We start from the raw sequence: 25,981 nt of genomic DNA, 5'->3' as shown, positions 1-25,981 counted from the left end.
AAAATAGATCAAATAAATCAATAAAAATAAATAACATTAAAAATAAAAAAAGACCTTAACCCTAAAATAAAATTGATTACATGTATTAACTTTATATTATTTTAAAATAAAAATAAATGAAATTAATATCAAATTTTAAAAAAGCAAATTTAGTTTAAAAAAAAAAACTTCACTAAGAACTATATATTGTTTTTTTTTAATCACGATAACAAATCAAATAAATAAACCAAAACATATAAATCAATAAAAATAAATATTTCAATCAAATAGAAATAACATTGAAAATAATCATTAAAAAAAAATAACCCCAAAATAACATTGATTATGTATTAACTTTATTATTATTATTTTAAAATAAAAATGAAAATAAATGAAATCAATATCAAATTTTAAAAAAGCAAATTAAGTTAAAAAAAAAACTACACTAAGAACTCTATATTGTTTTTTAATTACGATAACAAATCAAATAAACCAAAACATATAAATCAATCAAAATAAATATTTCAATCAAATAGAAATAACATTAAAAATAATCATTGAAAAAAAAACTTTAACCACAAAATAAATTGATTACATGTAGTAACTATATTATTATTATTTTAAAATTATAATAAAAATGAATGAAATCAATATTAAATTTAAAAAAAGCAAATTAAGTTTAAAAAAAAAACCTACACTACAAATTATTATTATTATTTTCAGTAATTAGTGTGGCCACAGGTTTAGGGTTAGCGCGTGTGCGGCACAGTGCTGTGGTCACGAGATCGAACCTGCCTGTGTGGAGCTTGCATGTTCTCCCCGTGCTTGCGTGGGTTTCCTCCCACATTCCAAAAACATGCATGTCAGGTTAATTGACCGGTCTGAATTTTCCCTATGTGTGAATGAGCGAGTGAGTCGTGTGTCCCTGTGTGGCCTGCAACTGGCTTGCAACCAGTTCAGGGTGTCCCCTGCCCACTGCCCGAAGATAGCTGGGATGGGCTCCAGCGCCCCCGTGACCCTACTGAGGATAAGCGGTGAAGATAATGGATGGATGGATAGTGTGGCCACATGGATGGCGTCAAGGGGGAGAGCAGGCCAGGGGCATTATAGGGCATATTGGGGTGTCTTTGATTCGAGGAGGGGCTCATCGATAGGGTCGTTATTATCATAGATGTGAGACCATTTTCCCCTGACATGTTTTGTAAGCGTTCCTCTAGTTTCTTTGAGCACATTTCTACCCAAGCAGGAGGTATTTGAAAAACACATTTAAAAAGTCACTGTAGACTCAAAAATGGCTTGGCTCTGTCGTGTAGGACAAGCCGAGAAGATACACGGATCTTTAAACAGACTTCACAGTAAACCTACCGGCGTTTATCTCAATGAGTCTCGTTGTGAATTCAAGCCACCAGGAGGTGACCTTTAAAGGTCCTTCTTGGAGCCTCACCATCACTCGGTTTTCTCTCCGTGGCCTCGGTCCACCGCCGAGGTCCAAAAGCGATGGCAGGCCATCTCCAGAAACTCCATCCCCCCTGCCATCTTGTGCTGGGCCACGTAGACACCCACCACCACTGCCGTGTAAACCCGGACGGGGGTCCACAACCACAACCCGGCGAAACACATGGCGGTGAAGCCGGTCCAGTAGAGCAGCGAGGCGGCTTTGATGAGAGCCACCCGGAGCTCCGACTTGCAGGGAGGAACTCGGGCCACGCCCTCCCGGTCGAAAGCCCGCGGCTGGCCCGAGTAGAAGTCGCGGAGGCGGGCTTCCTTCTCGGCCCAGCGCTCGCGGCACCAGGAGTCCAGTTCGGAAGAGGGGAGCGAGGCCACGGGGTAGCGCCTGACGTGGAAGTGGATCTCTCGGGGGAAGAGGCCCAGCAGGAGGTGGCGCTCCGTCTGAGGGATGTTCTGGGGGTACGCCACCGTGATGTCGTGCACTGCGTCCAGGTTGGCGCCTAGAAACAATCCACAAGTTAATATTTTTTCGTCAGAGGATACAAACGAACTGTAATAATAATAGGAAATATTGTTATTATGAAGTGAAATGAATTTATATATATCCCTCTCTCTCTATATATATACATCTATACATAGATAGATGTCTCGATAGATAGATGTCTAGATAGAGATAGATAGATGTCTAGATAGAGATAGATAGGTAGATGTCTAGATGGAGATAGATTGGTAGATGTCTAGATAGAGATAGATAGGTAGATGTCTAGCATAACGATAGATAGGTAGATGACTAGAGAGATGGATGTCTAGATAGACGTCTAGATGTCTCAATGTCTAGATAGATAGATGTCTAGCTAGATAGATGTCTAGATAGAGATAAATAGGTAGATGTCTAGATAGAGATAGATAGGTAGATGTCTAGCATAGCAATAGATAGGTAGATGTCTAGATAGATAGATGTCTAGATTTCTCGATGTCTAGATAGATAGATAGATGCCTAGATAGATAAATAGATGTCTAGATAGAGATAGATTGGTAGATGTCTAGATGGAGATAGATTGGTAGATGTCTAGATAGAGATAGAAAGGTAGATGTCTAGCATAGCGATAGATAGGTAGATGTCTAGCATAGCGATAGATAGATAGATGTCTAGATGTTTCGATGTCTAGATAGATGTCTAGATAGATAGGTGCCTAGATAGATAAATAGATGTCTAGATAGATAGATGTCTAGATGTCTCGATGTCTAGATAGATGTCAAGATAGATGGATAGATTTCTAGATAGATGGATATAGATGTATAGAAGTATAGATAGATGTCTAGATAAAGAGATAGAAAGATAGATGTATATCTATATATATTAGTGTGGCACTGCGGCTGGGTGGTTAGCACTGCAGGGTTCAATTCCAGCTACCGCAGCCTCCCTGTGTGGAGTTTGCATGTTCTCCCCTGGGTCTCTTCCAGGCATTCCAAAAACATGAGTGTCAGGTTAATTGGCTGATCCAAATTGTCCCTAGTGGATTTTGTGCCTATGTAAATTTGAAACATATACACCACCGAAAATTTAGGTCGGGGGGAAAAAATGTATACAGTTGAGCAAAATATTTCTGAGCAATGCCTTTTAATACAGCACAAAAGTTACTGAATTAAAATGGAAAATACAGCATTTTAAATATATACCGTATTTTCCGCACTATAGGGCACACCGGGTTATAGGGCGCACCCCCAAAAAATAGTTTTTGGTCCTATATCTTCCATAGATAAGGCGCACCGGATTATAAGGCGCTACAATGGGAACGTCGACAAAACAGTCAGATGATTCAGTCGAACCGATTACCCCCTTAACATTCCCAAAGCTTGCAAAGAAGCAAATACGTGTCGTAGATACGTGCGGATGCGGTGTCCGTACGATGTCACTCAAATGCATCGTTTCAAATATCATTCGGAAGGTTAAAGTCTTGGGATTCAAGAAATGCCAACCATTCCTTAGTTTCTATTTTCTCTTTCGCTCGCAACTTTACTGTGCATATGACAATTAACACTTGGAATTTAGTTTCATTCGAACAATTCATCACAGCAACATCAAGATCGTTCTAAAACAAGATACCGGGAAAATATAAAGCCGCATAGCTCACCTAAGTTTTCACGTTCAATAATGATACGCAACCATGGTCTTCTTACAACCGTGAGTGTAGTAAATCCAGGAGAGTAAAATATTTACAAATACAGACTAATGAAACATGTTTCTTTATGGCGTAGTTTAGCAAGCTTGCTATTCAGTCATCTTTTTCGGCCAATTGCGGGGTTTGTTTTGGCCCTCTAGCCTATCCGAGGCTCCGAATAACTTCAGCCAATAGCGATCGATGTAACGGATGATTGACACATCTTTTTCGGCCAATTGCAGGCTTTGTTTTGGCCCTCTAGCGTATCCGAGGCTCCGAATAACTTCAGCCAATAGCGATCGATTTAACGGATGATTGACACATCTTTTTCGGCCAATTGCAGGGTGTGTTTTGGCCCTCTAGCCAATCCGAGGCTCCGAATAACTTTAGCCAATAGCGATCGATTCAAATAATGATTGACACATTGGTTAGCCAATGAAACGCCGGTATATAAATCCCAGCATACACCGCGGACTACTCCACGTTCGGGGGAAAATCGAGTCGGCGGCTGTTAAGTAAGTTGCAAGACCATGCGAATTTAATATTGAGCCATATATAAGGCGCACTGTATTATAGGCGCATGGTCAGCTTTTGAAAAAATTTAAGACTTTTAGGTGCGCCTTATAGTGCGGAAAATCTGGTACTTAAAAATTAATATAAACTGTTTTTATGTTCAGCAGTTGGAATGACAAACAAAAATGACAAGACAAAGTAATGTATTTGCATATTTTGCACTGTATTTTGTAATGGTGCCCCCTTGATGTGAAAGGAAAATATAGTTTCCCCCTACTTTGATAAGTTTATTTTTCTTCATCAACCCCATTGGTTCAATTTTGCTCAGGGGCCGAGATCGGCACCACTCACCTTTCCTCAATCGCTCCACGATGAAAGTGAAGCCGGTGGTGCGTGGATGCAGCACGTATTGATATTTGGGCAGCTGGTTTTGCGTGGCGAAGTCGTCGCTGCGCAATCTGGTGTTCTCTGCAGAAGACGAGACACTCCAGTTACCGAACACAAACAACTCTACTACGCTATTTCCATCCACTAAACACAAGGCCGGATATAAACATCAAGACGGATGATTGTTTATGAAGCAAAGTTTTCCCAGGGAACCGGCTGACTCATTAGTGACTAAACACAAAAACGGTACGGTGGATGTTTATGTATCTGGAGAAAAACAGATTTCAAAAGTGTTATCGTATCTTCCGGGACTATAAGGTGCGCCTTTTAATCAGGTGCACCTTAAAAATTAGGCTTTTGTGGAATATTCTCATATATAGCACCAGTGTCTGAAACTCATGAGAAGAGGTATTAAGGATTGATCATCAGAATATATAACAGAACGACACTTTCAAATTAAGTTTATTATAAATCTACTTATAACATTCATTGCATGTATATGGCATTGTTATTTTCCATCTGCCATCAGTATGTACCTGCAGTAACTCATCTTCATTCATGCAATGTTTGCGTTGCCTCGTCTGCGACAAGCCACGTTAACTCCTCTTTCCACGATGCTTTTAATGCACATTTACGTTTTGTAGCGTCATCACTTTTGTTAGCTTCTTTTGAATCTTTATTCTGGGGCTGAAGTTTTGGCTTGATTCCTAACCACTTCTCCATTTTTCTTGTGTTCTCTGTGTGTCTACTTTGGAAAATGATATGCAAATGGGCGACCTTATTACGCTCGGGAAAGTCCGGAAGCACAAAGTTATTCGATGCAGGCTTCTGATTGGCTGCCGAGTATGCAAATTGCCAAACGAACCGAAATTTCCAAAACCGATTTCGAAATCGGAAAAAAGCAAACGTTTGATTCGGGAAAAAAAAAATCTTTTGCGTTTTTTTTTTCTTTTCGTTTTTTTTTCTTTCTTGAAAAAGTTGTCGGCCACCCGTTTTGTAAGTTGACGTTTTGTAAGTTGTACTCCTGACTACCAGGAAAGGTTTTTTGTCAAATCATATTTATTTTGAAATTCCCCAGTCTTTTTTTATTTAAATGAATACTGCAAAATACATTTTTGAAGCTATTATTTTTGTTTTTAAAACTATGATGTGTCTTCTACAGTGGACATCAGAACCCAATAAGGGGGAAATGGAACTCCATTGTTTAATAGTCCAACAAAACTATCAAAAAGTCAACTTGACAAAGTGTTCAAAATCAAGTCAAGTCAGGTCAAATTTATTTTTATAGCCCTTAAACACAAAAAATGTCTCAAAGGACTGCATAGGATTACAATGACAAAATTACCTGATCTTAAACCAACAAACAGACATAACTGTTCATCATTGTTTTACTTATTTACGTTATCCTTATTTGGTACGATACTTCAAAAAGCAATTTCCTTTCTTGGAAACACATTTACTGTTGCAGCCAGATTTGCAACACTTTAATGCATGTGTTTCATCCTCCATCTCTGGAAGATGCACAGCACCATAATATGTCAGAGCTGCATTTGGCTGTGGCTTCCATTTTGGATGTGGTGGAGGGTGTAGTCATCTTCGCTGTGACTTGCTGCACGTCTTGCTTGGGCTCGAGCAATTAACTCTCCACCATGGAGCAATTTGTAGTCGAGGAGCTTGTGTGGTTTCTTCCCCAAACACTGGAAGTCACTTTGATACTGAAGCCATGGGTTCGGGATAGCCAGGTCAAAATCTAGTCTAGTGCGAGAGGCCATCCTGTAGAAACCCAACATTCGATCGACCAAGTCCACACCACCCATGGTGGTACTTCACAATTGCCAGTGGCCTTGACCCTTGGACCAATCTTTTCTCTTTCTTGGACCATCTTCTGCAGTTCAATCCCATAAGCAGATGATGTCATGACCACTGGATTGGTGTTCAACCACCTTTTGACAGCTTGTTCAGGTGTGCTTCCTCTCACCATTATCTCTTTTGACCCTCTTTTTTATGGAAGAGATCTTCACTTATGATCTTGCAGTCCTTTGGGACTTTGGTTCCAGTCACTGTCAATCCTTTTTTCAGGGTGTCAAGGAGAATGATAGTAGTAAAGTACCTGTCGAAGAACAGGTGGATGCTTTGGGGAACAGACTATGTCAATTGAAGAACAGATTGTTCCCTGATGCCCTTTTCTCCTCTAGCTGGGAGCTTGGTAGACCACAAAATCCTCAACTAGTGGTTCGAGTAAGATAAACACCTTCAGTCCAGTAAGGTTTGGTTCACCCAGTACATACTGGCACACTGAGTTTCAACCCGTAAAATTAACCATTTGCTCATCAATGCGCAATTTTCCCGTTCTTAGCAAACCCAGCCATTCTTGCCTTAATCTGCTCAAGAGGGGCCTGTTTCTCCATAAGAGGTCCCTATTTTCCTTCGGAAACATCCAGGCCATTGACAAGTTTGAGGGAATTTCTAAACTTTTAAAACCAATTTCTGGTCATGGATTCTGCCAATGGTTTTATTCTAGTACTTAAGACCCCATGCATTTGAAGGTTTAGATATCAAAGAGCAAAATGGAGTAAATTACTCCAAATGCCCACTACAAAAGGAAATATTTTAAACACTCAAATACTAGGCTCAAAATACACTGAAAATAACTCAAACAACATTTTTACGTGTTCAGAAGAGTCTCATTGATAAATATTCAACAGCATTATCAGACAAAACGTGTTTGAGAAAAAAGTATTAAACATTTCTCTGCCCATAAAAAGTGCTTGCACAGAGGGAAGCCATTTTCTTCTCGTGTGAGGTCAAGGTGACAAAGCCCCACTCCTACAAGTTTGGTATCATTGGAAAGAACTGAATTTCCTCTATAGAGCCCAAAATGATTTAAGGTGGGAGATATTTAGGTTAATAAATGTCCTCTACAGACTTCTTGACTCATATTTCACAAACACAAAACATAACATAGCAGTGCTAGGGAGTCATTTTTGCTTTTTTCTTAAATGAAACATTTGAAAAGACCCTCAGCATGTAAAAATATGTATTAGCTTTCTTTATATATTCATAAACGCAGGGAATCAGGAACAAGTGCGCCAAAATGGCTGCCATGGTGTCAACGGTCGCTCACCAGTGAGGTCGGTGCCCTCGGGAAAGAGCAGCAGCTGCAGCGGTTCTCTGATATCGCAGAAATAATCCAGCATGTTCCCTAAATGCTCCTTGTCCTTCTCCCAGCGCCGATGGATGAAGACAAAGCAGGCAACCTGCATGGCCCAGCCTAGGAACCAACATTTTTAATCTGCTAAAAAAAAAAAACAACGCTTGGAAAAGGCGGTCTCACCGAAACCGGGCACGGCCTTGAGGACGGCCTTGAGGCAGATTTTCTCCAGACGCAAGTAGCTGTAGCGCAGCAGGCAACACCAGAGGAACATCCAATCCAGACGTGTCCTGTGGTTCATGATGATGACGCTACGTTCTCCAGGGATGAAGGCATCGCCTGTGATCACCACCTTCACGCCAAAAACCAGCTCCAGCAGGGCCTGAAACAGACACAAAATGGTCGGCTTGAAGCCTCATCAAATTAGAATATACACAGGCGAGTCGGAAGAGATGGGTTTGGGCAGGGAGAGAATTTCGAAGGTCAGGTGGTAATGAGTTCCAGAGCTGGGGGGCAGAGCGGCTGAAAGCTCTGTTCCCCATGGAGCTGAGAGGGGCAACGGGTACAGTGAGATGGGAGAGAAAAAAGATTGGAGGGAGCGAGATGGCGTGGCAAAGTGAAGGAGTTTGTAAAAGTAGGGAGGAGCAAAGGCCTTATAGGTGTACAATAGGATTTTGTAGGTGATTTTTTGGGTTGATTGGAAGCCAGTGGAGTCGTTGAAGGACAAGAGTGATGTTGTGGGGAGAGGGGTTTTTGGTGGTACTGCAGGCTGCAGATTTCTGGACGAGCTGTAGTTTATGGAGGGACTTTATAGGTAGGCCGTTAAAGAGGGAATGACAATAGTCAAGGCGGGAGAGGTGACAATGGCAACGTTGCCATTTTTCTCAAATAACCTGAAAAAATAAGTCCGTGCTGTAGCAGCAGAACGTGCACCAAGTGACCGATTTACAGCACCTAGTATTCTCAAGCGGTCTTCCATCTGAGTACTAAGCAGAACCGACCCTCCTTAGCTTTGCAAAATCGGGCCTTCTCAGGGTGTCATGGCCGTAACAGGGATGTGATTTGACCAAAGTGAAATTATCTGAAAATTAGCGGGGGGGGGGGGGGGGGGGGTGTGATTGCTAGCTCGGGGGGGGTGGGGGGGGTTAAACCAGGTAGGACCAGGGCAGTAAAAAGTACAATAAGTATAGGCCCTACAGTAAAGTGTTGGTGTAATGTACACATGAAAATCTATTATTGTAATTGTTAAATATTTATGGCCATTTTTATTACGTTATAATATTTTCGAAAAAAATGGGAAAACTGTCAAATAAATTTGAAAAGTTTACCACCTACCTCAAAATTCACGACTCTATCAGCAACTGGTACAGGTTGTTGGGGTGGATCACGTCTCTTTATTACCGCTTCCGATTGTGATGTCAATAAGGGATGGAGGCCGTAAAGTTTTGGAGTTTTCGTTTGGGCACCGAAACTTCCAGCGATGGAATAATTTGTCGTTCTTGACTGGAGTTCTTTCACGTGTTTTTTGCTCTTTGCGTGACTTTCAAGAGCTTTGAAACCTCTCCCACCATAGTCGATGGTATCATGACACCAAATGCAAAGTGCTTTCCCGGCACGATCGATCTTCCGAATAAAGTCATTGAACAAATTCGTCACAGTCTTCTTTCCAACATTCGTAGATAATTCCTTCTCCAACCAGTCCCATCGAAACTTGTTTTTTACAATCTTATCAATTTCTTTAGCTCGCGGAGCATCTTTGCGTTCGATCACGGACATCTTTCTTTAAACACCCGGCAAAAACGTGTGAGAAATGAACAATGGCACACTCCTATAACAAGCGCGTTTATTGGTCAACACGAGACTTCAACCAATCGCAAGTACGTTTCATTTCAGTTACGGAAACACTCAAATGGCATGCTGTCGAGACGAAATCGTTTTTTTTTACCAATTAAAACACCGGAAATTTTAAAATTTTATTTTTGGAGATAAAAAAAGCGGAATTCCGCGAATTAGCGGAAAAATCACATCCCTGCCGTAAACAGGATGTAAATGAGCTTTTCTTGATGAAATTCACAGTTCAATTTGTATTGTATTTACTTTTTCTTGAGATAAAAATCTTGGAAGAGAGAAATGTTTAATTTGACTGGTTCACGACCAAGGGTTACCTCCCAGAAACGGGGAAAACGTGTTTTTTTTTCCACCACAAGAAGCATCGATAACAGGGGGTCAGCAACCTATGCCACTCTTGGCACGCGAAGGGTTAACCAGTGGCACACGAGCGCACGGCAAAATCATAATGATCATTTTTTAAAAATGCGCATTTTTACTTGAAATTTAGACATTTTCTGTTGCGCGCCGTGTTGTTTAGAGGCTTTAAAGTAGCGCCCCTCCTATTCTGCTCCATGTGCGAGTGTGTGTCTGCACAACGACTCGCAGAGGAGGCGAGATCCGTGTTTTAACCCAGCCAACGAAACACCGGCGTGTGATAAATGAACGAATCACGACAGCTCCTCCATCGAAAAAAAAAATCTCGTTCTTTTCAGCCAGCGTGGACAGAGGACTGAGGCTTTGTGCAAAAAATGACCGTGCTGTTTGTGCATTATGGCTCGAGAGCGTTGTACCTCGCACGTCAAGTGTTAAGCATCATTACGAGACGAAGAATGAACACGAATTCAAGGACGAGTCTGACAAGTCGGAGACATTAAAACGCGTTGTGTCCAGGTACGGCAAACAAACACATACACTGAAAACCTTTGTCACTGCTAAAAACACCACCACTGAAGCCAGCCAGCTATCACATTGCTCACTGCATGGCAAAGCACAGAAAACCATTTACTGATGGCGAATATATTAAAGGTGTGTTTGTGTTTCAAGTTTAGATAGTTTCTGAAATAAGATTTTATTGATGAATGGTATGGCAGCTGTCCATATCACATGATTTTGATTCTGGTTCATTGTTGATGAAGAATAGTCATGGATGTCTCCAGGCCTTTCCACATGTTGCTCACATTCATTTTTTTAGTTTGTTGATGAACACGAATAGTGGAAGATAAATTGGTCAGTTATACAATTTCAATATATATCTATGTTGTATATTTGGACTGGTGAAAAATGACAGCTCTGTTGGATATAAAAAAAAAATTGTTGTGCGAGTCATTAATCTTGGTGTGGCACACTGATTTACAAGGAAATTTGAAAGTGGCACTCCACACAGAAAAGGTTGCTGACCCCTGATCTATAGGTATAAAGAATGGCCGACTTTGATGCGTCATAAAAGTCTTGGAGATGAGAAAGGTCCGATCAATACCAGAAACAAGTAAATGTAGGTGTTAAAGGTAGTTCATTCACTCTCAGAGACTGTTTTACACAGATTTCCTTTCTTCTTGTTTTAACTGAAAAGCATCTTGAGGTTTTGAACTACTTCATGGAAAATACAAGGAAGCGAATAATGATAATTCAAAAAAATTATAGGACATTACACAACACAAAACAACAACTAAACCAAAACACAAGACAATATAAAACAAGTCATCCTCTAAACTGAACTAAAGGCGAGATGTTATCGACACAATTTAAACCTGCTCATCTGCAAGTGGAGCCGAAAAAACGTACGTACCACAGGTAGGGTGAGCCAGGTAGCGACGATACGGTCGGTAATCCAGCGGTACCAGGCCGGGGACAGTAGCATGAGTGGTAAGAAGGGACCAAGCATGAAGATGCTGCCGAAAAAACTGGCCAAGAACAGGGTCAGTACAAAGTACAAACCCCGCACCGATACGGCCATCTGTGAAAACGCACAGAATAAATTAAATTAATACTCACATAATGTAGTACAGGACATAAATAAGGGGGAATCAATAATTGGATTTATTAATCTGCAGAGTTCGTACACCTTTTCAGGGCCAAATTCAAGCACTTTTCAAGCACTTTCAAGGCCATTTTTTTCCAAAATTGTCCAGTACCTTTAAAGGAGGAAATCCAACACTCAAAATAGAAAGCAAGAATATTTTGTTGTTGTTGACTTTGATGACTAAAATAAAGTCTCTAACTTGCTGCTAGCACATCTAACTATCTATCTATCTATCTATATCTACCTTGGTCATATCCCTCAAGAGGGGTGACCGACAGCAAGACACACACATATAATAACAAAGAAAATAAAAGGGAAATAAATAGCAAAAAAAAACCACACAAACATTTTTGGACCATTGCCAACCCAAATGCCCAAGCACCCAAACAAGTTAAGCACCTCGGCACCCAAGTTGGTCATGCTTTCGTCCCTCCAGATGAAATGGGACACCAGAAAGTCAGGGTTACACAACACACTTTTTTGTTCAACAGCAGGGCCCGACAGCTTTCACTGGTTTACCCATGCCGCATCATAGCCCATCCTTAAGAACGCGTCCACAATCCCACTATCCTTTCAAGTCAGACTGACAGCAGTCAGATATAGTAAACGGTAATATTTATTTCCTAACAACCCGTACAAACCCTCCATTTGAATAGATGAAATCTTTTTTCACCACTAGGGGTCGCTATACATGACACACTGAAACGCACCGTCGGCAAACTGTCATTTTAAAGAAAAGGGTTGATTTATTCGGAGCTAGAGTTCGTACACCTTTTTCAGGGCCAAATTCAAGCACAACTTGAATTTGGCCCTGCATCAAACCTTAAGTACCGGTATCATTTTCTGTACATTTTGCCGGCTGTGATTTTTGGACTGTGGACTTTAATTTACATTTAGTTTCAATCGCGGGACTTGAAGTCGGGTTTGGGTCAATTTTGTGTTTGTGTTACATGTTTAAATGTGGGCGCACGCGGCTTATATACAGGTGCGGCTTGTGTATGTACAAAATCGGTTTTCCTCTTAAAATGTGGTGGGTGCGGCTTATAATCAGGTGCGCTCTCTAGTCCGGAATTTACGGTAATTCGAACAATTTGGTAAACTGTAATATTTATTTCCTAACAACCCGTACAGACCTTCCATTTGAATAGATGAAATATTTTTTCACCACTGGGGGTCGCTATACATGACACACTGAAACGCACCGTCGGCAAACTGTCATTTTAAAGAAAAGGGTTGATGTATTCGGAGCTCTAACCGACACACAAACGCGCAAAATTGCAAGTCTGCCACTTATTTCCTATTTCAAACAACCTTAGCAAACGGCAAGCGTAGCACGGAGCCAGTCAATTATCGGAGAGCGTGGGTGAAAAGGGGCCTGCAGGGCGCGGGACTGATAAGGCCTCGCTGACGCAATCGGGTCCGGCGTTGACGCTACAGGGACTTATTTCATCCGGCAGGTGCGCGCTCAAGCTAGCACCTTTCCACCTCAATTATTGCCCGCCGCACAAACACGCGTACGAGCACGGCGAAAACGGGCAAAGTTTATTAAAAGAACAAAAAAAAAAAACGGCAGGCGGGAAGGACTTCGGTTGGCGATAGGAAATGGAAGGCAAGAATAGTAATTAGCTTACACGGCTACGGAAATTGCAGTTGCCGCCAGGAAAAAAAAAATCAAATAATTGATTTTCTGTTTTCTCAGCTTTTTGATCAGGATGCTACAAGGTCTGTACACCTTTTTCATGGGTAAATCCAAGCACTTTTTAAGGCAATTTCAAAGCCAATTTTCCATTTTGGTCTCTTTCACCTGTCCTCTTGGGCAATGTTCCCTCTAATTTTCCAGGGGTCTGAGCGTTGACACAAAGCCGATGAGCAACGCTTGAAACAACAGTGAGCAACGGCAATCCCAAGTGTGGCAACTAAGTCACGATCAAACATGTCCAAAACTTGACATCAAGTTACATTTTGGTGAGTTTCCGGCAATGCAATTTTTTTTTTCACTTTTGAATGAATTGACTCATGTATTATTGCAAAGGATGTACGGCCTACAAACGTCATTTGTTTTTACAACAATTCTTTCACAAGATTTCGATTTCTTCTTTTCCTGGTATCTTTTGTCGCGAAATATTAACATTTTTGGGGCTTATTTAGTCAGTTGCACGATACAGAACTGTATTTAATCACATTTTTGAGTGGAAGTACAATGTGGATTGACTTGGTATAATTGGAAATTATTTGAATGCAACACAAACTTTTTCTTCTTTTTCCCTGTTTTTTTCTTTTTCTTTTTGTTCTCTATTTACTTTTTTTCCTCCGTTTCTTTCATTTCTTTTTCTGGCTTTTTCAGAATTTTTCCTTCTTTTTTCCTCTTCCTTTTGTTTTTTTTCTCAGCTTTTCACTACTTTTTCATTTTGGTATTTTTTCTTTTTTGTTCTATTTCCCCCCCTTCCTTTAAGTCATTTTGTGCAAATGAAATGAAATGAAATGATCTGCATTTATATAGCGCTTTTCAAGTCAAGACTTCCCAAAGCGCTTTACAGTGTGCTTCACATTTCCCAATAGCGGCCGTGCAGCCATGTAAGGCGCTAACCTGCATATTGGGGGTATTAGGGGTTCAGTGTCTTACCCAAGGACACTTCGACATGTAACACGGAGGAGCCGCTCAACCTAGCACCTAGATTTGAACTGAGATCCCTTGATCCCAAGACGAGCGCTCTACCTCCTGAGCCACTGCCGCCCCCACAATTTTACATAATATTTGGTCATGTAGGGATTAAAGAAGCAAAAACAACTTTTGGGACCCGAAAGAGCAGGTTCTTTTTAGTGAGTCGAGCCGAAGAAGCCGGTTCTCGAAAAACTCTACTGACTTTACTCAACTTAGTTCTACTTCGACATGGACTTCAAAATACCGCATTTAGAACACAGCGTCAGGGGAACCCGTGTATTTTTAGCTTCATGCACTGTAACTTTGACTTAATTCGCTTCTTAATTAGCAATTTCGAACCCTGATTTTTGTGAGCTGGCTAGATTTTCTTGTGCGCGAAAAAGCTCTGGGTAGTGCGCAATTGCGCACACACGCAGCTTAGAGGGAACATTGCGCTGGATAGATTTTCTTGTGCGCTGAGAATGTGCGGGCAGTGCGCGATTGCGCACGCGCGGAGCTTAGAGGGAACGTTGCTCTTGGGCGCATCACGGAGGGGGCGATGACAAAGCCATACAGACTAATGCCATCTTCCGTTAGTCATGCAATGGCAAAGCAAAGAAACCAGAGCAGGTCTGTCGGCGTCATTTTTAATCAGACTGCTTTTGTTTCTTCGTTTAACGAGTGGTCTATCGATTCGGACTGCCGAGATAAATGGGAGCTTTTAAGTAATTTTATCATCCTATCATCTTATTACTGTATTTTAATGTTGGTGATAAGAATGAGTGGAGAGGTGTTGTCAAAGGATAGTGGGATGTTTGGACGCCTTCTAAGGGATGGGCATACCCTAACCTGTATGATGCAGCAGGGGTAAACCAGTGAAAGCTGAAGACCCGAGTGACACGGCCGCTTTCTGGTGTCCCGTCTTATCTGGAGGGACGAAAGCATGACCAACTTAGGTGCCAAGGTGCCCAACCTGTTTGGGTGTTGGGGCATTTGGGTTGGCCATGGTCCAAAAATGTTTGTGTGTGTTTTTCCCTTTTTTATTTTCTTTGTTAATTTATGTGTTTGTCTTACTATCGGTCGCCCCTCTTGAGGGATATGACCAAGGTAGATAGATAGATCGATTTTTTTGAATCTGTATTAGTGATCAGGAAGAAGTGTTTGAAAGCTCTTTATGGTTAACTTGGAGCTTTTGGGAGGCCAGGGATGAATTGATTAGTTTTCAGTTATTTTGCATCGGGAAAATTTGCTCAACAAGCAAGCAATTCTAAATAGTATCTGTGGGAAAAAACAGGTATCGTGCATCCCTAGTTTGGGTTTATTGCTCTGTTTAAAATTTGGATGTAATCGTTATCCACAAAGATGGACGGAGGAGACGTGTTCCCACAATCATGAGGGAATTATAGCTATGTCCCCACCAAAATTATGTGATCTCTTGAAAATACACTACATGATGTCACCCCCAAAGCCAAGCCCGAACCTACGACCTTGCCAAGATCTAATTTTAATACAAAACAATACACTCTTAGAGTGTTCTCGTTTGCCCTAGACGCATCATTTTTGCTGGGGACGCATAGTTTCGAATTAACATGCGTCCCTGGGACGCAACTTTTTTGACACCAAATTGTCATTATTACCCAATTACTTTTTTTTTTAAACAAAGATTTACCGCACTCCAAACTTTTCGCCAGGCAGATCCGCCATTGTTGTTTTGGTCTCGCGCCGATCTCGGCAAACGAGATCTCGTTGCTTCGAGATGACGTCATTGTTGTGGCGGTTGTTGAGTGAAAGAAGTATGCCTCCGAAAAAACAGTTGGTATTAGGTGCAAATCAACAAAAAATTTGTCATTTCTTCATTGTCTGTAATAAGTCGAAACATAACACAGAAAGTGGTAACAACGGCAATAAACCCGGCGCGAAAAAACGGCGGAGAAATTCTTCAGAAGACCGCGAAGGCAAGGAAAACACGTGTTTTGAAGCGAACGATTCGACGAAAGAAAATAAACAAAAGAATACTCCGAGCAAGAAAAGGACTTTTCTGCCAAAATGGACTAAATTACATTCCTGGTGACGCTATGAGGAGGATGATAATGGATTGGACCATGGGAAGGCATTACAGCTATGGTGGGACAGCAAACCACAAAGAATATATGAACTAAAAAATTTGAAGTGATAACTGCTTTGTATTACCAATTAACTGTGATGATTAAAACTGCAAGAATATATAAATATTTAAGCAAGATTATTTTGTATAGTGTACACTATTGTGAACTGAAAAATCTGAAGTGATAACTGCTTTGTATTACCAATCAACTGTGATGATTAAAACTGAATGAATATATAGATTTATATTATATATTTGTCGCCGATTTACAATTTCAACCGCGATAACACTAAATTTTGGGGACACATAGATCTTTGTTGGGACCCATAGATTTTTGAGCATGCGAGTCCCCGGGACCCATCACTTTTCAGAGGTCAAATGAACACTGCTCTTATTAACCAATTAAACCAGTTAGGCTAGCTGGCGTGTTTTTCGCTAATTATTCCGTCCAGTGAACACCTTCAAAATAACTCTAAAATAAAAAACTGGTATTAAAGACGCGACCACTCCCGCTTGAATGAGCCGTCAATCCGTCTTGGGGCTTAAATTGCCTCACAGACGCCACCAGTTCTTAGCAGACCCGCTAACTGAGTGCGGGCGGTCCAATCAGAAGCCTGTTCATTGCTATGCGTCATCTGGGATACGCCCCGGGGTGCGTCACCCGACTCGGCTTTAAATAGCAAAACGACGGAGCGTCTCCATCCCTTGAATCAGCTTTTGTTCCTGACCACGACTTTTGCAAAAATAGCTCCAATTAACAATGACCTTTACAGACAAACAATGGCAATCAGGAGTCCATTTAAGGTTAATACTAGGGCGGGTATCAATACTAGGAGTTGGTTTACTTGGGATACAAATCTTAAAGAGATTGGGTACTTGTGCAAGATGGCCATACAGTAGATTAGGGGTGTCAAACTCAATGTCACATAAGCCAAATGGAATTATTTAAAGGCTCGAATGTCACTTATAAATGTGACTATATTCAGATTCAGATTCAGATCTACTTTATTGTCATTCTAGTACACGTGTATACAGAACGAAATGTCGATGCATCTGACCCCCACAGTTTCCTTGAATGTACAGATATAAATAATGTTGTATTGTATTTTGGCTACGTATAGTATTTTACCATAGTGCCGATAGTGCAAGAAGAGTAGCTAACCAGATGTGCAAAATGGACAGTCAGGTTAACAAGTCAGGTACACAGTAACATTAACACTGTAACAATAACGCTGTAATTACAATAGTGCAGAGAGCAATGTGCAAGGAGTGGCAAGCTATAAAAAAAAAACTGCCATTAGTGCAAAAAGTCAGATTAGCAGCCGTTTAGATTTAAGTTAACTATATGTTAGATTGACCATTTAACAGTCTAATGGCCAGGGGGACTAGACTATTGCGGAGCCTGGTGGTCCTGCACCGCACACTGCAGTACCTCTTCCCAGAGGCTAGCAGAGTGAACAGTCCATGATGGGGGTGAGAGGGGTCCCCGGTAATGTTTTTAGCATGGGATAGGCAGTGCTTCTGGCCAATGTCCTGAATGGAGGGAAGTGTAGTCCCGATTATTTTCTCTGCTGTCCTCGTTACCCTCCTCACACTACCCCAGTCGGTAGCGCTGCAGCCTCCACACCACACAGAGATACAGCTGGTCAGGATACTCTCTATGGTGCCCCTGTAGAATGTAATGAGGGAGGGTGGGGGCAGGTGGGCTCTCCTCATCCTCCGCAGGAAGTACAGGCGCTGCTGTGCCCTCTTAACCAGTGATGCAGTGATGCATATGTAATTGGTCGTAAAATTTATGTAACTCCTCCTTCATTTAAAGTTACTCTGAATTGATTCACCAACACGACACTTGCATTGAAAAAAAATGCCACTACATATACAGTGTTCTGGTTTGCCCGCGTCCCTGCGTCCTAGTCGCATCATTTTTGCTGGAGACGCATAGTGTCGAATCAACGTGCGTCCCCGGGACGCAACTTTTTTGACACCAAATTGTCATTATTACCCGATTACATTTTTTTTAAACTAAGATTTACCGCACTCCAAACTTTTCGTCAGGCAGATCCATCATTGTTGTTTTGGTCTCGCGCCGATCTCGCCAGACGAGATCTCGGCCAACAAGATCTTGTTGCTTCGAGATGAGGTCATTGTTGTGGTGAAAATCAACACAAAATTGGTAATTTCTTCAGTGTCAGTAATAAATCGAAACTTAATGCAGAAAGTGATAACAACGGCAATAATTTCGGCACGAAAAAAGAAATTCTTCAGAAGATCGCGAAGGCAAGGAAAACATGTGCATTGAAGCGAACGATTCGACGAAAGAAAATAAAAGAATACTCCTAGCAAGAAAAGGACGTTTCTGCCAAAATGGACTCAATTATATTCCTGGTTACGCTATGAGGAGGATGATAATGGAGGCTACATGTTCTGTGATGCGTGTACCCAGCGTGACAAAAAAACTGGACTGCATAAATCATTTTGCAAAACTTTCAGAAAAGCACATTTCGATCGGCACAACGACAATGAAAACCACAAATTAGCAGTGGAAATTCTGTTGCTGCAGGAAGAGAGAGGCAAGTATGAACGGCATCAAAAAGAAGAAGTGGCCATGCTTTCACTGCTAAAGATCGTTAAGTGGATGGCAGTATTTTGTATAATGTACAATATTGTGAACTGAAAAATCTGAAGTGATAACTGCTTTGTATTACCAGTAAACTGTGATGATTAAAACGGAATGAATATATAGATTTATATTACATATTTGTCGCCGATTTACAATTTCAACCTCAATAACACTTAATTTTGGGGAGCCATAGATCTCTGTTGGGACCCATAGATTTTTGAGCATGCGAGTCCCCGGGACCCATCACTTTTCACAGGTCAAATGAACACTGCATATATTTAATATGTAATAAATGAAATAGGCAGCACGGCGGCGCAGTTGTTAGCGTGTGTGTGGCACAGTTCCTAGGTCATGAAATAGAACCTCCTGTGTGGAGTTTGCATGTTCTCCCCGTGTTTGCGTGGGTTTCCTCCCACATTACAAAAACATGCATGTTAGGTGAATTGGCCGGTCCAAATTGTCCCTAGGTGTGAATAAGCGAGTGAGTTGTCTGCCTCTGTGTGCCCTGCGACTGTCTGGAACCAGTTCAGGTTGTCCCCTTCCCAATGCCCGAATATAGCTGGGATGTGCTCCAGCACCCCTGCGACCCTACTGAGGATAAGCTATGCAGATAATGGATGGATAAATGTAACTCGTTCTTCATGTAAAGTTACCCTGAATTGATTCACAAACACGACAAATGCAGGGCGGCATTAGCTCAGGAGGTAGAGCGCTCGTCTTGGGATCAAGAGGTCGCAGGTTGAATTCCGTGTTATATGTCAAAGTGTCCTTGGGCAAGACACTGAATCCCTAATGCCCCCAATAAGCAGGTAGGCGCCCAGCATGGCCTATTGGGGTGTGTGAATGGGTAAGTATAAAGCACATTCTAAAGCGCTTTGGGAGGTCTTCATTGACTTGAAAAGTGCTATATAAATGCAGAACATTTACCATTGAAAAAAAAGGCACTATATGTATTTAATATATTATAAAAGAAATACAGTGATGTCTCTACATACGACCTAAAAACATGTATGGAAAACGTGACTAATTCATTCGTGAATATATGATACAAGATGTCTTTCGAGCAAATATTTTGCCCAACGCAAGAGGAAAAAAATCCCAGTAACGAGAATTTCCAAACATTACCACTGAAGACGGGGCTTTTAGGTAATTTCATTATCCTCTTATTTATCTTAATATTGTATGTTTATAATTAACTTCTATTTGAATGTGTTTAGGGATCAGAAAAATGTGTTTTAAGCTATCTATGGTTAACTTGAATGCTTTTGGAAGGCCGGTGACGTACTTATTTGGTTTTCAGTTATTTTGTATTGGGAAAATTCGCTCAAGATACGAGCAATTCTAGACAAGCACAACCCGGGAACAAATTCATCTTGGACGTAGACACATCACTGTATAATAAAAAAGAAAATCTTCTTGGACATTTTTAGGAAAATGTATTTCTAAAATTCCACTGATAGGCATGGATATGGAAATACTGGCGTGTAGTGGGGCTGAACCTGTACTTTATGGATATTATATTGTGGGAAATGAAGTCTTAGGTCAGCACACTCTTTTGACCTGTTTATTTTTAGACGCTAAGATGGTTTTAGCTCTTGCGGTTGGGATCCCAAACTAAACTTGACATATAGCAGGGGATAGAAACCTATGGTAATTAACTAATACTTCCAAAACACCCGGTACCCCAGATAAAAACGTTAAAATAACAAAACAGTAAGTGCTACTTATGTGTAATACGTGCATATGATTAAATAACATGACTATTAAACACATAAGTAAAGAAATCTTTTTTTAAAAAATTCTGTGTAATGTGACCTGTTGTGGTATGATAGAGTTAGCCGGTGGATGCAGAGGGGGAGGAGACAGCAACCGTTGTTAAAAATTAACACGGATTTAAAAACTTCCACTTGTGAGTATTGTCATGCCTTTGTCAAGATTAAAAGATTTATAATGGCGAGCTTTGTTTAGAGCGTGATCATGTTTTTGCTTTTTCCTTTAGCATCACTGCCAGTCTTGGGCCAGAGATCTACAATAAAATTCAAGTTTGTTGCACGAGATACTAAAAAGAAATTTAGCATTATTAAATATGTCATCATTTTATATTTTAGGACATAAAAAGGCTTACTATATTGTAATTCAATAACTATAGTTTTATTTAAAAAAAATTTTTTTGCAAAAGAATGACTACTGCTGTCAATCAGAACAGAAGAAATGTCCAGGAAAAACAATCAACTATTAAGTTTAGCTTAAATAAATATGGCATAACTTTTAAATATTAGGAAATTATACTTTCGTTTAGCTATGCCTTAAATCATTCTTTATTGTCCTCATGTTGAGGTTTTTGAGTTTTCCCTTGCCCTCATGTAGGTTTTAGATCAGGGGATGGTGTCATAATCTGTGGTCTGTGCAGCCCTTTGGGACTCCTTGTGATTATGGGCGTCACAAATAAAGATAACTTGACTTGAGGTTTTTGAGTTTTCCCTTGCCCTCGCGTAGGTCTTAGATCAGGGGATGGTATCATAATAGTCTGTGGTTTGCAATAATCTGTGGTCTGTGCAGCTCTTTGAGACTTTGTGATTAAGGGCGTCACAAATCAACATGACTTGACTTGAGGTTTTTGAGTTTTCCTTTGCCCTCATGTAGGTTTTAGATCAGGGGATGGTGTAATAGTCTGCAGTTTGCAATCATTTGTGGTCTGTGCAGCTCTTTGAGACTCCTTGTGATTAAGAGCTATACAAATAAACAAGACTTGACTTTTTTTTAACAGTTTCAAAATGTCTCCCCTTCAGAATGATTTAGAAATGCAATTTTGCGGAAGACCGACTCCGGCTGTCAGTCAAACTCCAGAAGGCAGGTCCACAGGACAGGAAAACCAATCACTCGAATGCTCATGCACAGGCCAAAATCACCTACTTCTATTGGCATTTTGGCCTCTGTGTTTAATATTGTGTTCTTGAGGCATTGTTTCATTTGCAGTCACAGTATTACATTTTAATAAAACTGAACTCTGGAACTAAGAGGGTGAAACAAAACACATCAAACAATGGCGTGATTGAATAAAAATAAGGTGTCATAATTGTGGAAAGTAGCACTGCCGCACAGTGGTTAGCGCATGTGTGGCACAGTTCTGAGTTCATTAGATCGAACTTCCTATGTGGAGTTTGCATGTTCTCCCCGTGCTTGCGTGGGTTTCCTCCGGGCACTCCGGTTTCCTCCCACATTCCAAAAACATGCATGTAAAGTTAATTGGCCGGTCCAAATTGTCCCTAGAAGTGAGTTGTCTGTCTCTGTGTGCCCTGCGACTTGCTGGCAACCAGTTCAGGCTGTCCCCTGCCCACTGCCTGAAGACGGCTGGGATGGGCTCCAGCACCCCCGTGACCCTACTGAAGATAAGCGGTGCAGATAGTGGATGATGGATGGATAATTATGGAAATATGTACTTAGTATTCTTTATAAACTCAATGATGAAGATGATGGTTTGCATTTCTATAGCGCTTTTCAAGTCAATCAAGACCTCCCAAAGCGCTTTACAATGTGTTTCACACTTACCCATTCACACACGCACTCACACACCAATCAGATATGTTTTTTTATTTTCTTTTGAGGTCTTCTGGTTTTAAAGGAGGATTTGCTCCCTAGTGCTAAATACATGGTCACATTCATCAATCGATTTTCAATCAATCAGCTTTCAGTGTTGAGTTTAAAAATATGTGTGCTACTTGTTAAATATAATATCATATTTGTTTATGTATCATGATTTTTTTTAAACCTAAAAAATAATTCAAAGTTTGGGTGTGTGTTATACATGAGGTTTTGTTTGAGGTTGCTGCAGAGGGAGCACCAAATTCCAACCACTAGACTACCAGTGATATAAATTACCCCAAATAAATTACCGTATTTTCCGCACTATAAGGCGCACCTAAAAGTCTTAATTTTTTTCAAAAGCTGATTATGCGCCTTATAATACAGTGCGCCTTATATATGGCTCAATATTAAATTCGCAAGGTCTCGCAACTTACGCAACAGCCGCCGACTCGATTTTCCCCCGAACGTGGAGTAGTCCGCGGTGTATGCTGGGATTTATATACCGGCGTTTCATTGGCTAACCAATGTGTCAATCATTATTTGAATCGATCGCTATTGGCTAAAGTTATTCGGAGCCTCGGATACGCTAGAGGGCCAAAACAAACCATGCAATTGGCCGAAAAAGATGACTGAATAGCAAGCTTGCTAAAGTACGCCATAAAGAAACATGTTTCATTAGTCTGTATTTGTAAACATTTTACTCTCCTGGATTTACTACACTCACGGTTGTAAGAAGACCATGATTGCGTATCATTATTGAACGTGAGAACTTAGGTGAGCTATGCGGCTTTATATTTTCCCGGTATCTTGTTTTAGAACGATCTTGATGTTGCTGTGATGAGTTGAGTGAATTAAACTCAATTCCAAATGTTTATTGTCATATGCACAGTAAAGTTGCGAGCGAAAAAGAAAATAGAAAGTAAGGAATGGTTGGCATTTCTTGAATTCCAAGACTTTAACCTTCCGAATGATATTTGAAATGACGCATTTAAGTGACATCGTACGGACACCGCATCCGCACGTGTCTACGACACGTATTTGCTTCTTTGCAAGCTTTGGGAATGTTAAGGGGGTAATCAGTTTGACTGAACTATCTGACTGTTTTGTCGACGTTCCCATTGTAGCGCCTTATAATCCGGTGCGCCTTATCTATGGAAGATATACGACCAAAAACTATTTTTTGGGGGTGCGCCCTATAACCTGGTAAGCCCTATAGTGCGGAAAATACGGTAGATTTTATCTCTTTTATCACACTCTTTTAACAGTACCAGAGAGCTTGTTCATAGTTTGTTAGCAATAAATGATATTAATCTTTGCCGCATATGTTCAGCAATGTTTGTCACTTACAATGCTTAGCAATTAATTCCATAAGTGTTCAACGTATTGTATATTTTAGGATATCATACTCTTTATAAATATGTTCTTTAATTGAATTTCTTTGGGTTTTAAAAAAAAAAAACGGAAGAATGACCCTGCTGTCAATCACACCACAGGAGGCGGGGCTACAGCATAGACATGACCGAATGTCCAGGAAAACTAATCGATCGAGGGATCAAGGACAGGCCAAACCCACCTACTTTTATTGACATTTTGGCTCCCTTGTTTAATATTTTATTACAGTACTATATTTATGGGCTCCAGCACCCCTACGACCCTACTGATGATAAGCTGTGCTGATAATGGATGGATGATTAAAAAAACAAAAAACACAGAAGAGTAACCCTGCTGTCAATCACACCACAGGAGGCGGGGCTACAGCATAGACATGACCGAATGTCCAGGAAAACTAATCGATCTAGGGATCAAGGACAGGCCAATCCCACCTACTTTTATTGACATTTTGGCTATCTTGTTTATATTATAGTACTATATTTATATTATATTATTTGCAGTTGCCGTTTTAAATGTAAACAAATGTCCCCGGCAAATACATGGTGGTGGAAAATAAACACCTTTTAAACAAGTGGCTGAGCGTGATTTTTAAAAGAAATATAGCCGGGTGTGAAAAGATAAAACGAGTTTATTGGAGCATTAACTAATTTAGCGTTAACCCACAAATCGTTAAACTCCATTCCTCAAAAAATTAGACGGAAAGAACACGCATTTGGACTCTGTGGGCGTCTTCCGAACCTGGCTAACTAAGCTAAGCTAACTCAGCCCCGCTGGAGTCCTTACAAACACTCGGTTCCGGTACTAGCAAACATCTTCTGACATTTTTATAAACTAACCTTTAATTCGACTTGTTCTTCCGACGAGAAGTTAAAGTTCGGCGGTCCAACAGGTTCCGTGAGACATAGCAACGTGTTGTGCTAACGGAAGATCGCTGCTAATACCAGTGATTAAACATGGGAGCATGTAGGTGTAATGGCGGCAGGCGGTCGATAGAAGGTGCTGTTTCTCTCACACGAGAAAATTGAACACCGAAATTAAAATGCGAATAAATCCAATTCGTATTTACTATTTTAATTTACGATCATTTTTTTTTCGATTGATTGTTTACATTTGGTTCGTGTGGAATGTTTGCATACATACCAGCTCAGTAGCCTAGATGGTAAGGTGCCCGCTTTGAGACTGGGAGGTCGGTGGTTCGCGCCCCGGCCGAGTCATTCCTAAGACTTAAAAAGTGGTCGGCGGCGCCCTCTGTTGGCTGCGGCTGCATCGGCTCGCTACAACGGGTCAGGTGCAATTGACATTTCGTTCTGTGTACATTGTTACACAGAATGACAATACAAGGAAATTATTATTATTATTATTATTATGAAGTCTTAAAATAAAAAAAATAATTTCATATTGTACTATCATTTTCATGGAGTATTAAATTATTTTTAATACTCCATGAAAGTCAGTATTCGTGACGTCACAATTTGTTTCTTATTTCCCACAAATCTTTATCTTTTTTTTCTTTTTCACTCTTTCTCCTTACTTTCTCTCTTCTTTTCTTTCTCTCTTTCTCTCCCTTTCTCTATTTCACTGTCTCTTTTTCTCTCTCTCACATGTTCTCTCTTGTTTTCTCTTTTTCTTACCTTTTCGCTCTTTTTCTCGCTTGTTCTATCTTATTCTCCCTCTCTCGCTCTCCCTTTCTCTCTCTCTCTCTCTCTCGCTCTGTTTCTCTCTCCCTCTTTTTCATGTTCTTTTGTTCTTGTTCTCCTTCTCTGTCTCTCTTTCCTTCTCTCTCTTTCATTCCCATTTGTTGTCTTTTGCTCTAATTTCTTCTTTCTTTCTCTGTGTTCTCTTTTTTTCTGGATCACTGTCTCACTCTCTCTTGTTTTCTCCCTCGCTCTTTGTTTTTGTCTTATTTTCTCTCTCTTTCACTCTTTCATCTCTCTCTTTTGTTTTTTTCTCTATCTGTAGTTCTCTTTCTCTCTCTTTCTCTCTCTCTCTCTCTCGTGTTCTCTCTTTTGTTCTTTCAATGTTGTTCTCCATCTCTCTTTCCTTCTCTCTCTTTTTTGTTCTCTTTCGCTCTCATTTTTTTCTTTCTTTCTCACTTTTCTCTCTTTTTCTAGATCACTGTCTCTCTTTCATCTCTTTTGTTTTTTCTTT

At 40.6% G+C, this 25,981-nt stretch overlaps 1 protein-coding gene across 1 annotated transcript; it reads right to left on the bottom strand.

Moving 5' to 3' along the window:
• Window positions 1–1,173: 1,173 nt before the first annotated feature.
• lclat1 (lysocardiolipin acyltransferase 1) lies at window positions 1,174–24,801 on the bottom strand. The gene is made up of 6 exons (XM_088354522.1): window positions 24,670–24,801; window positions 11,258–11,425; window positions 7,825–8,023; window positions 7,615–7,761; window positions 4,455–4,571; window positions 1,174–1,928 (listed from the first exon to the last, which is right to left on the bottom strand). Exons 2-6 carry the CDS (start codon window positions 11,423–11,425, stop codon window positions 1,426–1,428), a joined length of 1,134 nt encoding a protein of 377 aa, XP_088210648.1. The 5' UTR covers window positions 24,670–24,801; the 3' UTR covers window positions 1,174–1,425.
• Between the last annotated feature and the right edge of the window lie 1,180 nt (window positions 24,802–25,981).

The sequence above is a fragment of the Urocampus carinirostris genome, chromosome 15 (genome assembly GCF_059441175.1).
Source record: "Urocampus carinirostris isolate Australia breed hairy pipefish chromosome 15, RoL_Ucar_1.0, whole genome shotgun sequence".
In the NCBI taxonomy this organism is placed as follows: domain Eukaryota; kingdom Metazoa; phylum Chordata; class Actinopteri; order Syngnathiformes; family Syngnathidae; genus Urocampus; species Urocampus carinirostris.
The sequence above is the reverse complement of the archived record's forward strand: the minus strand, read 5'-3'. Positions and strand labels throughout refer to the sequence as shown.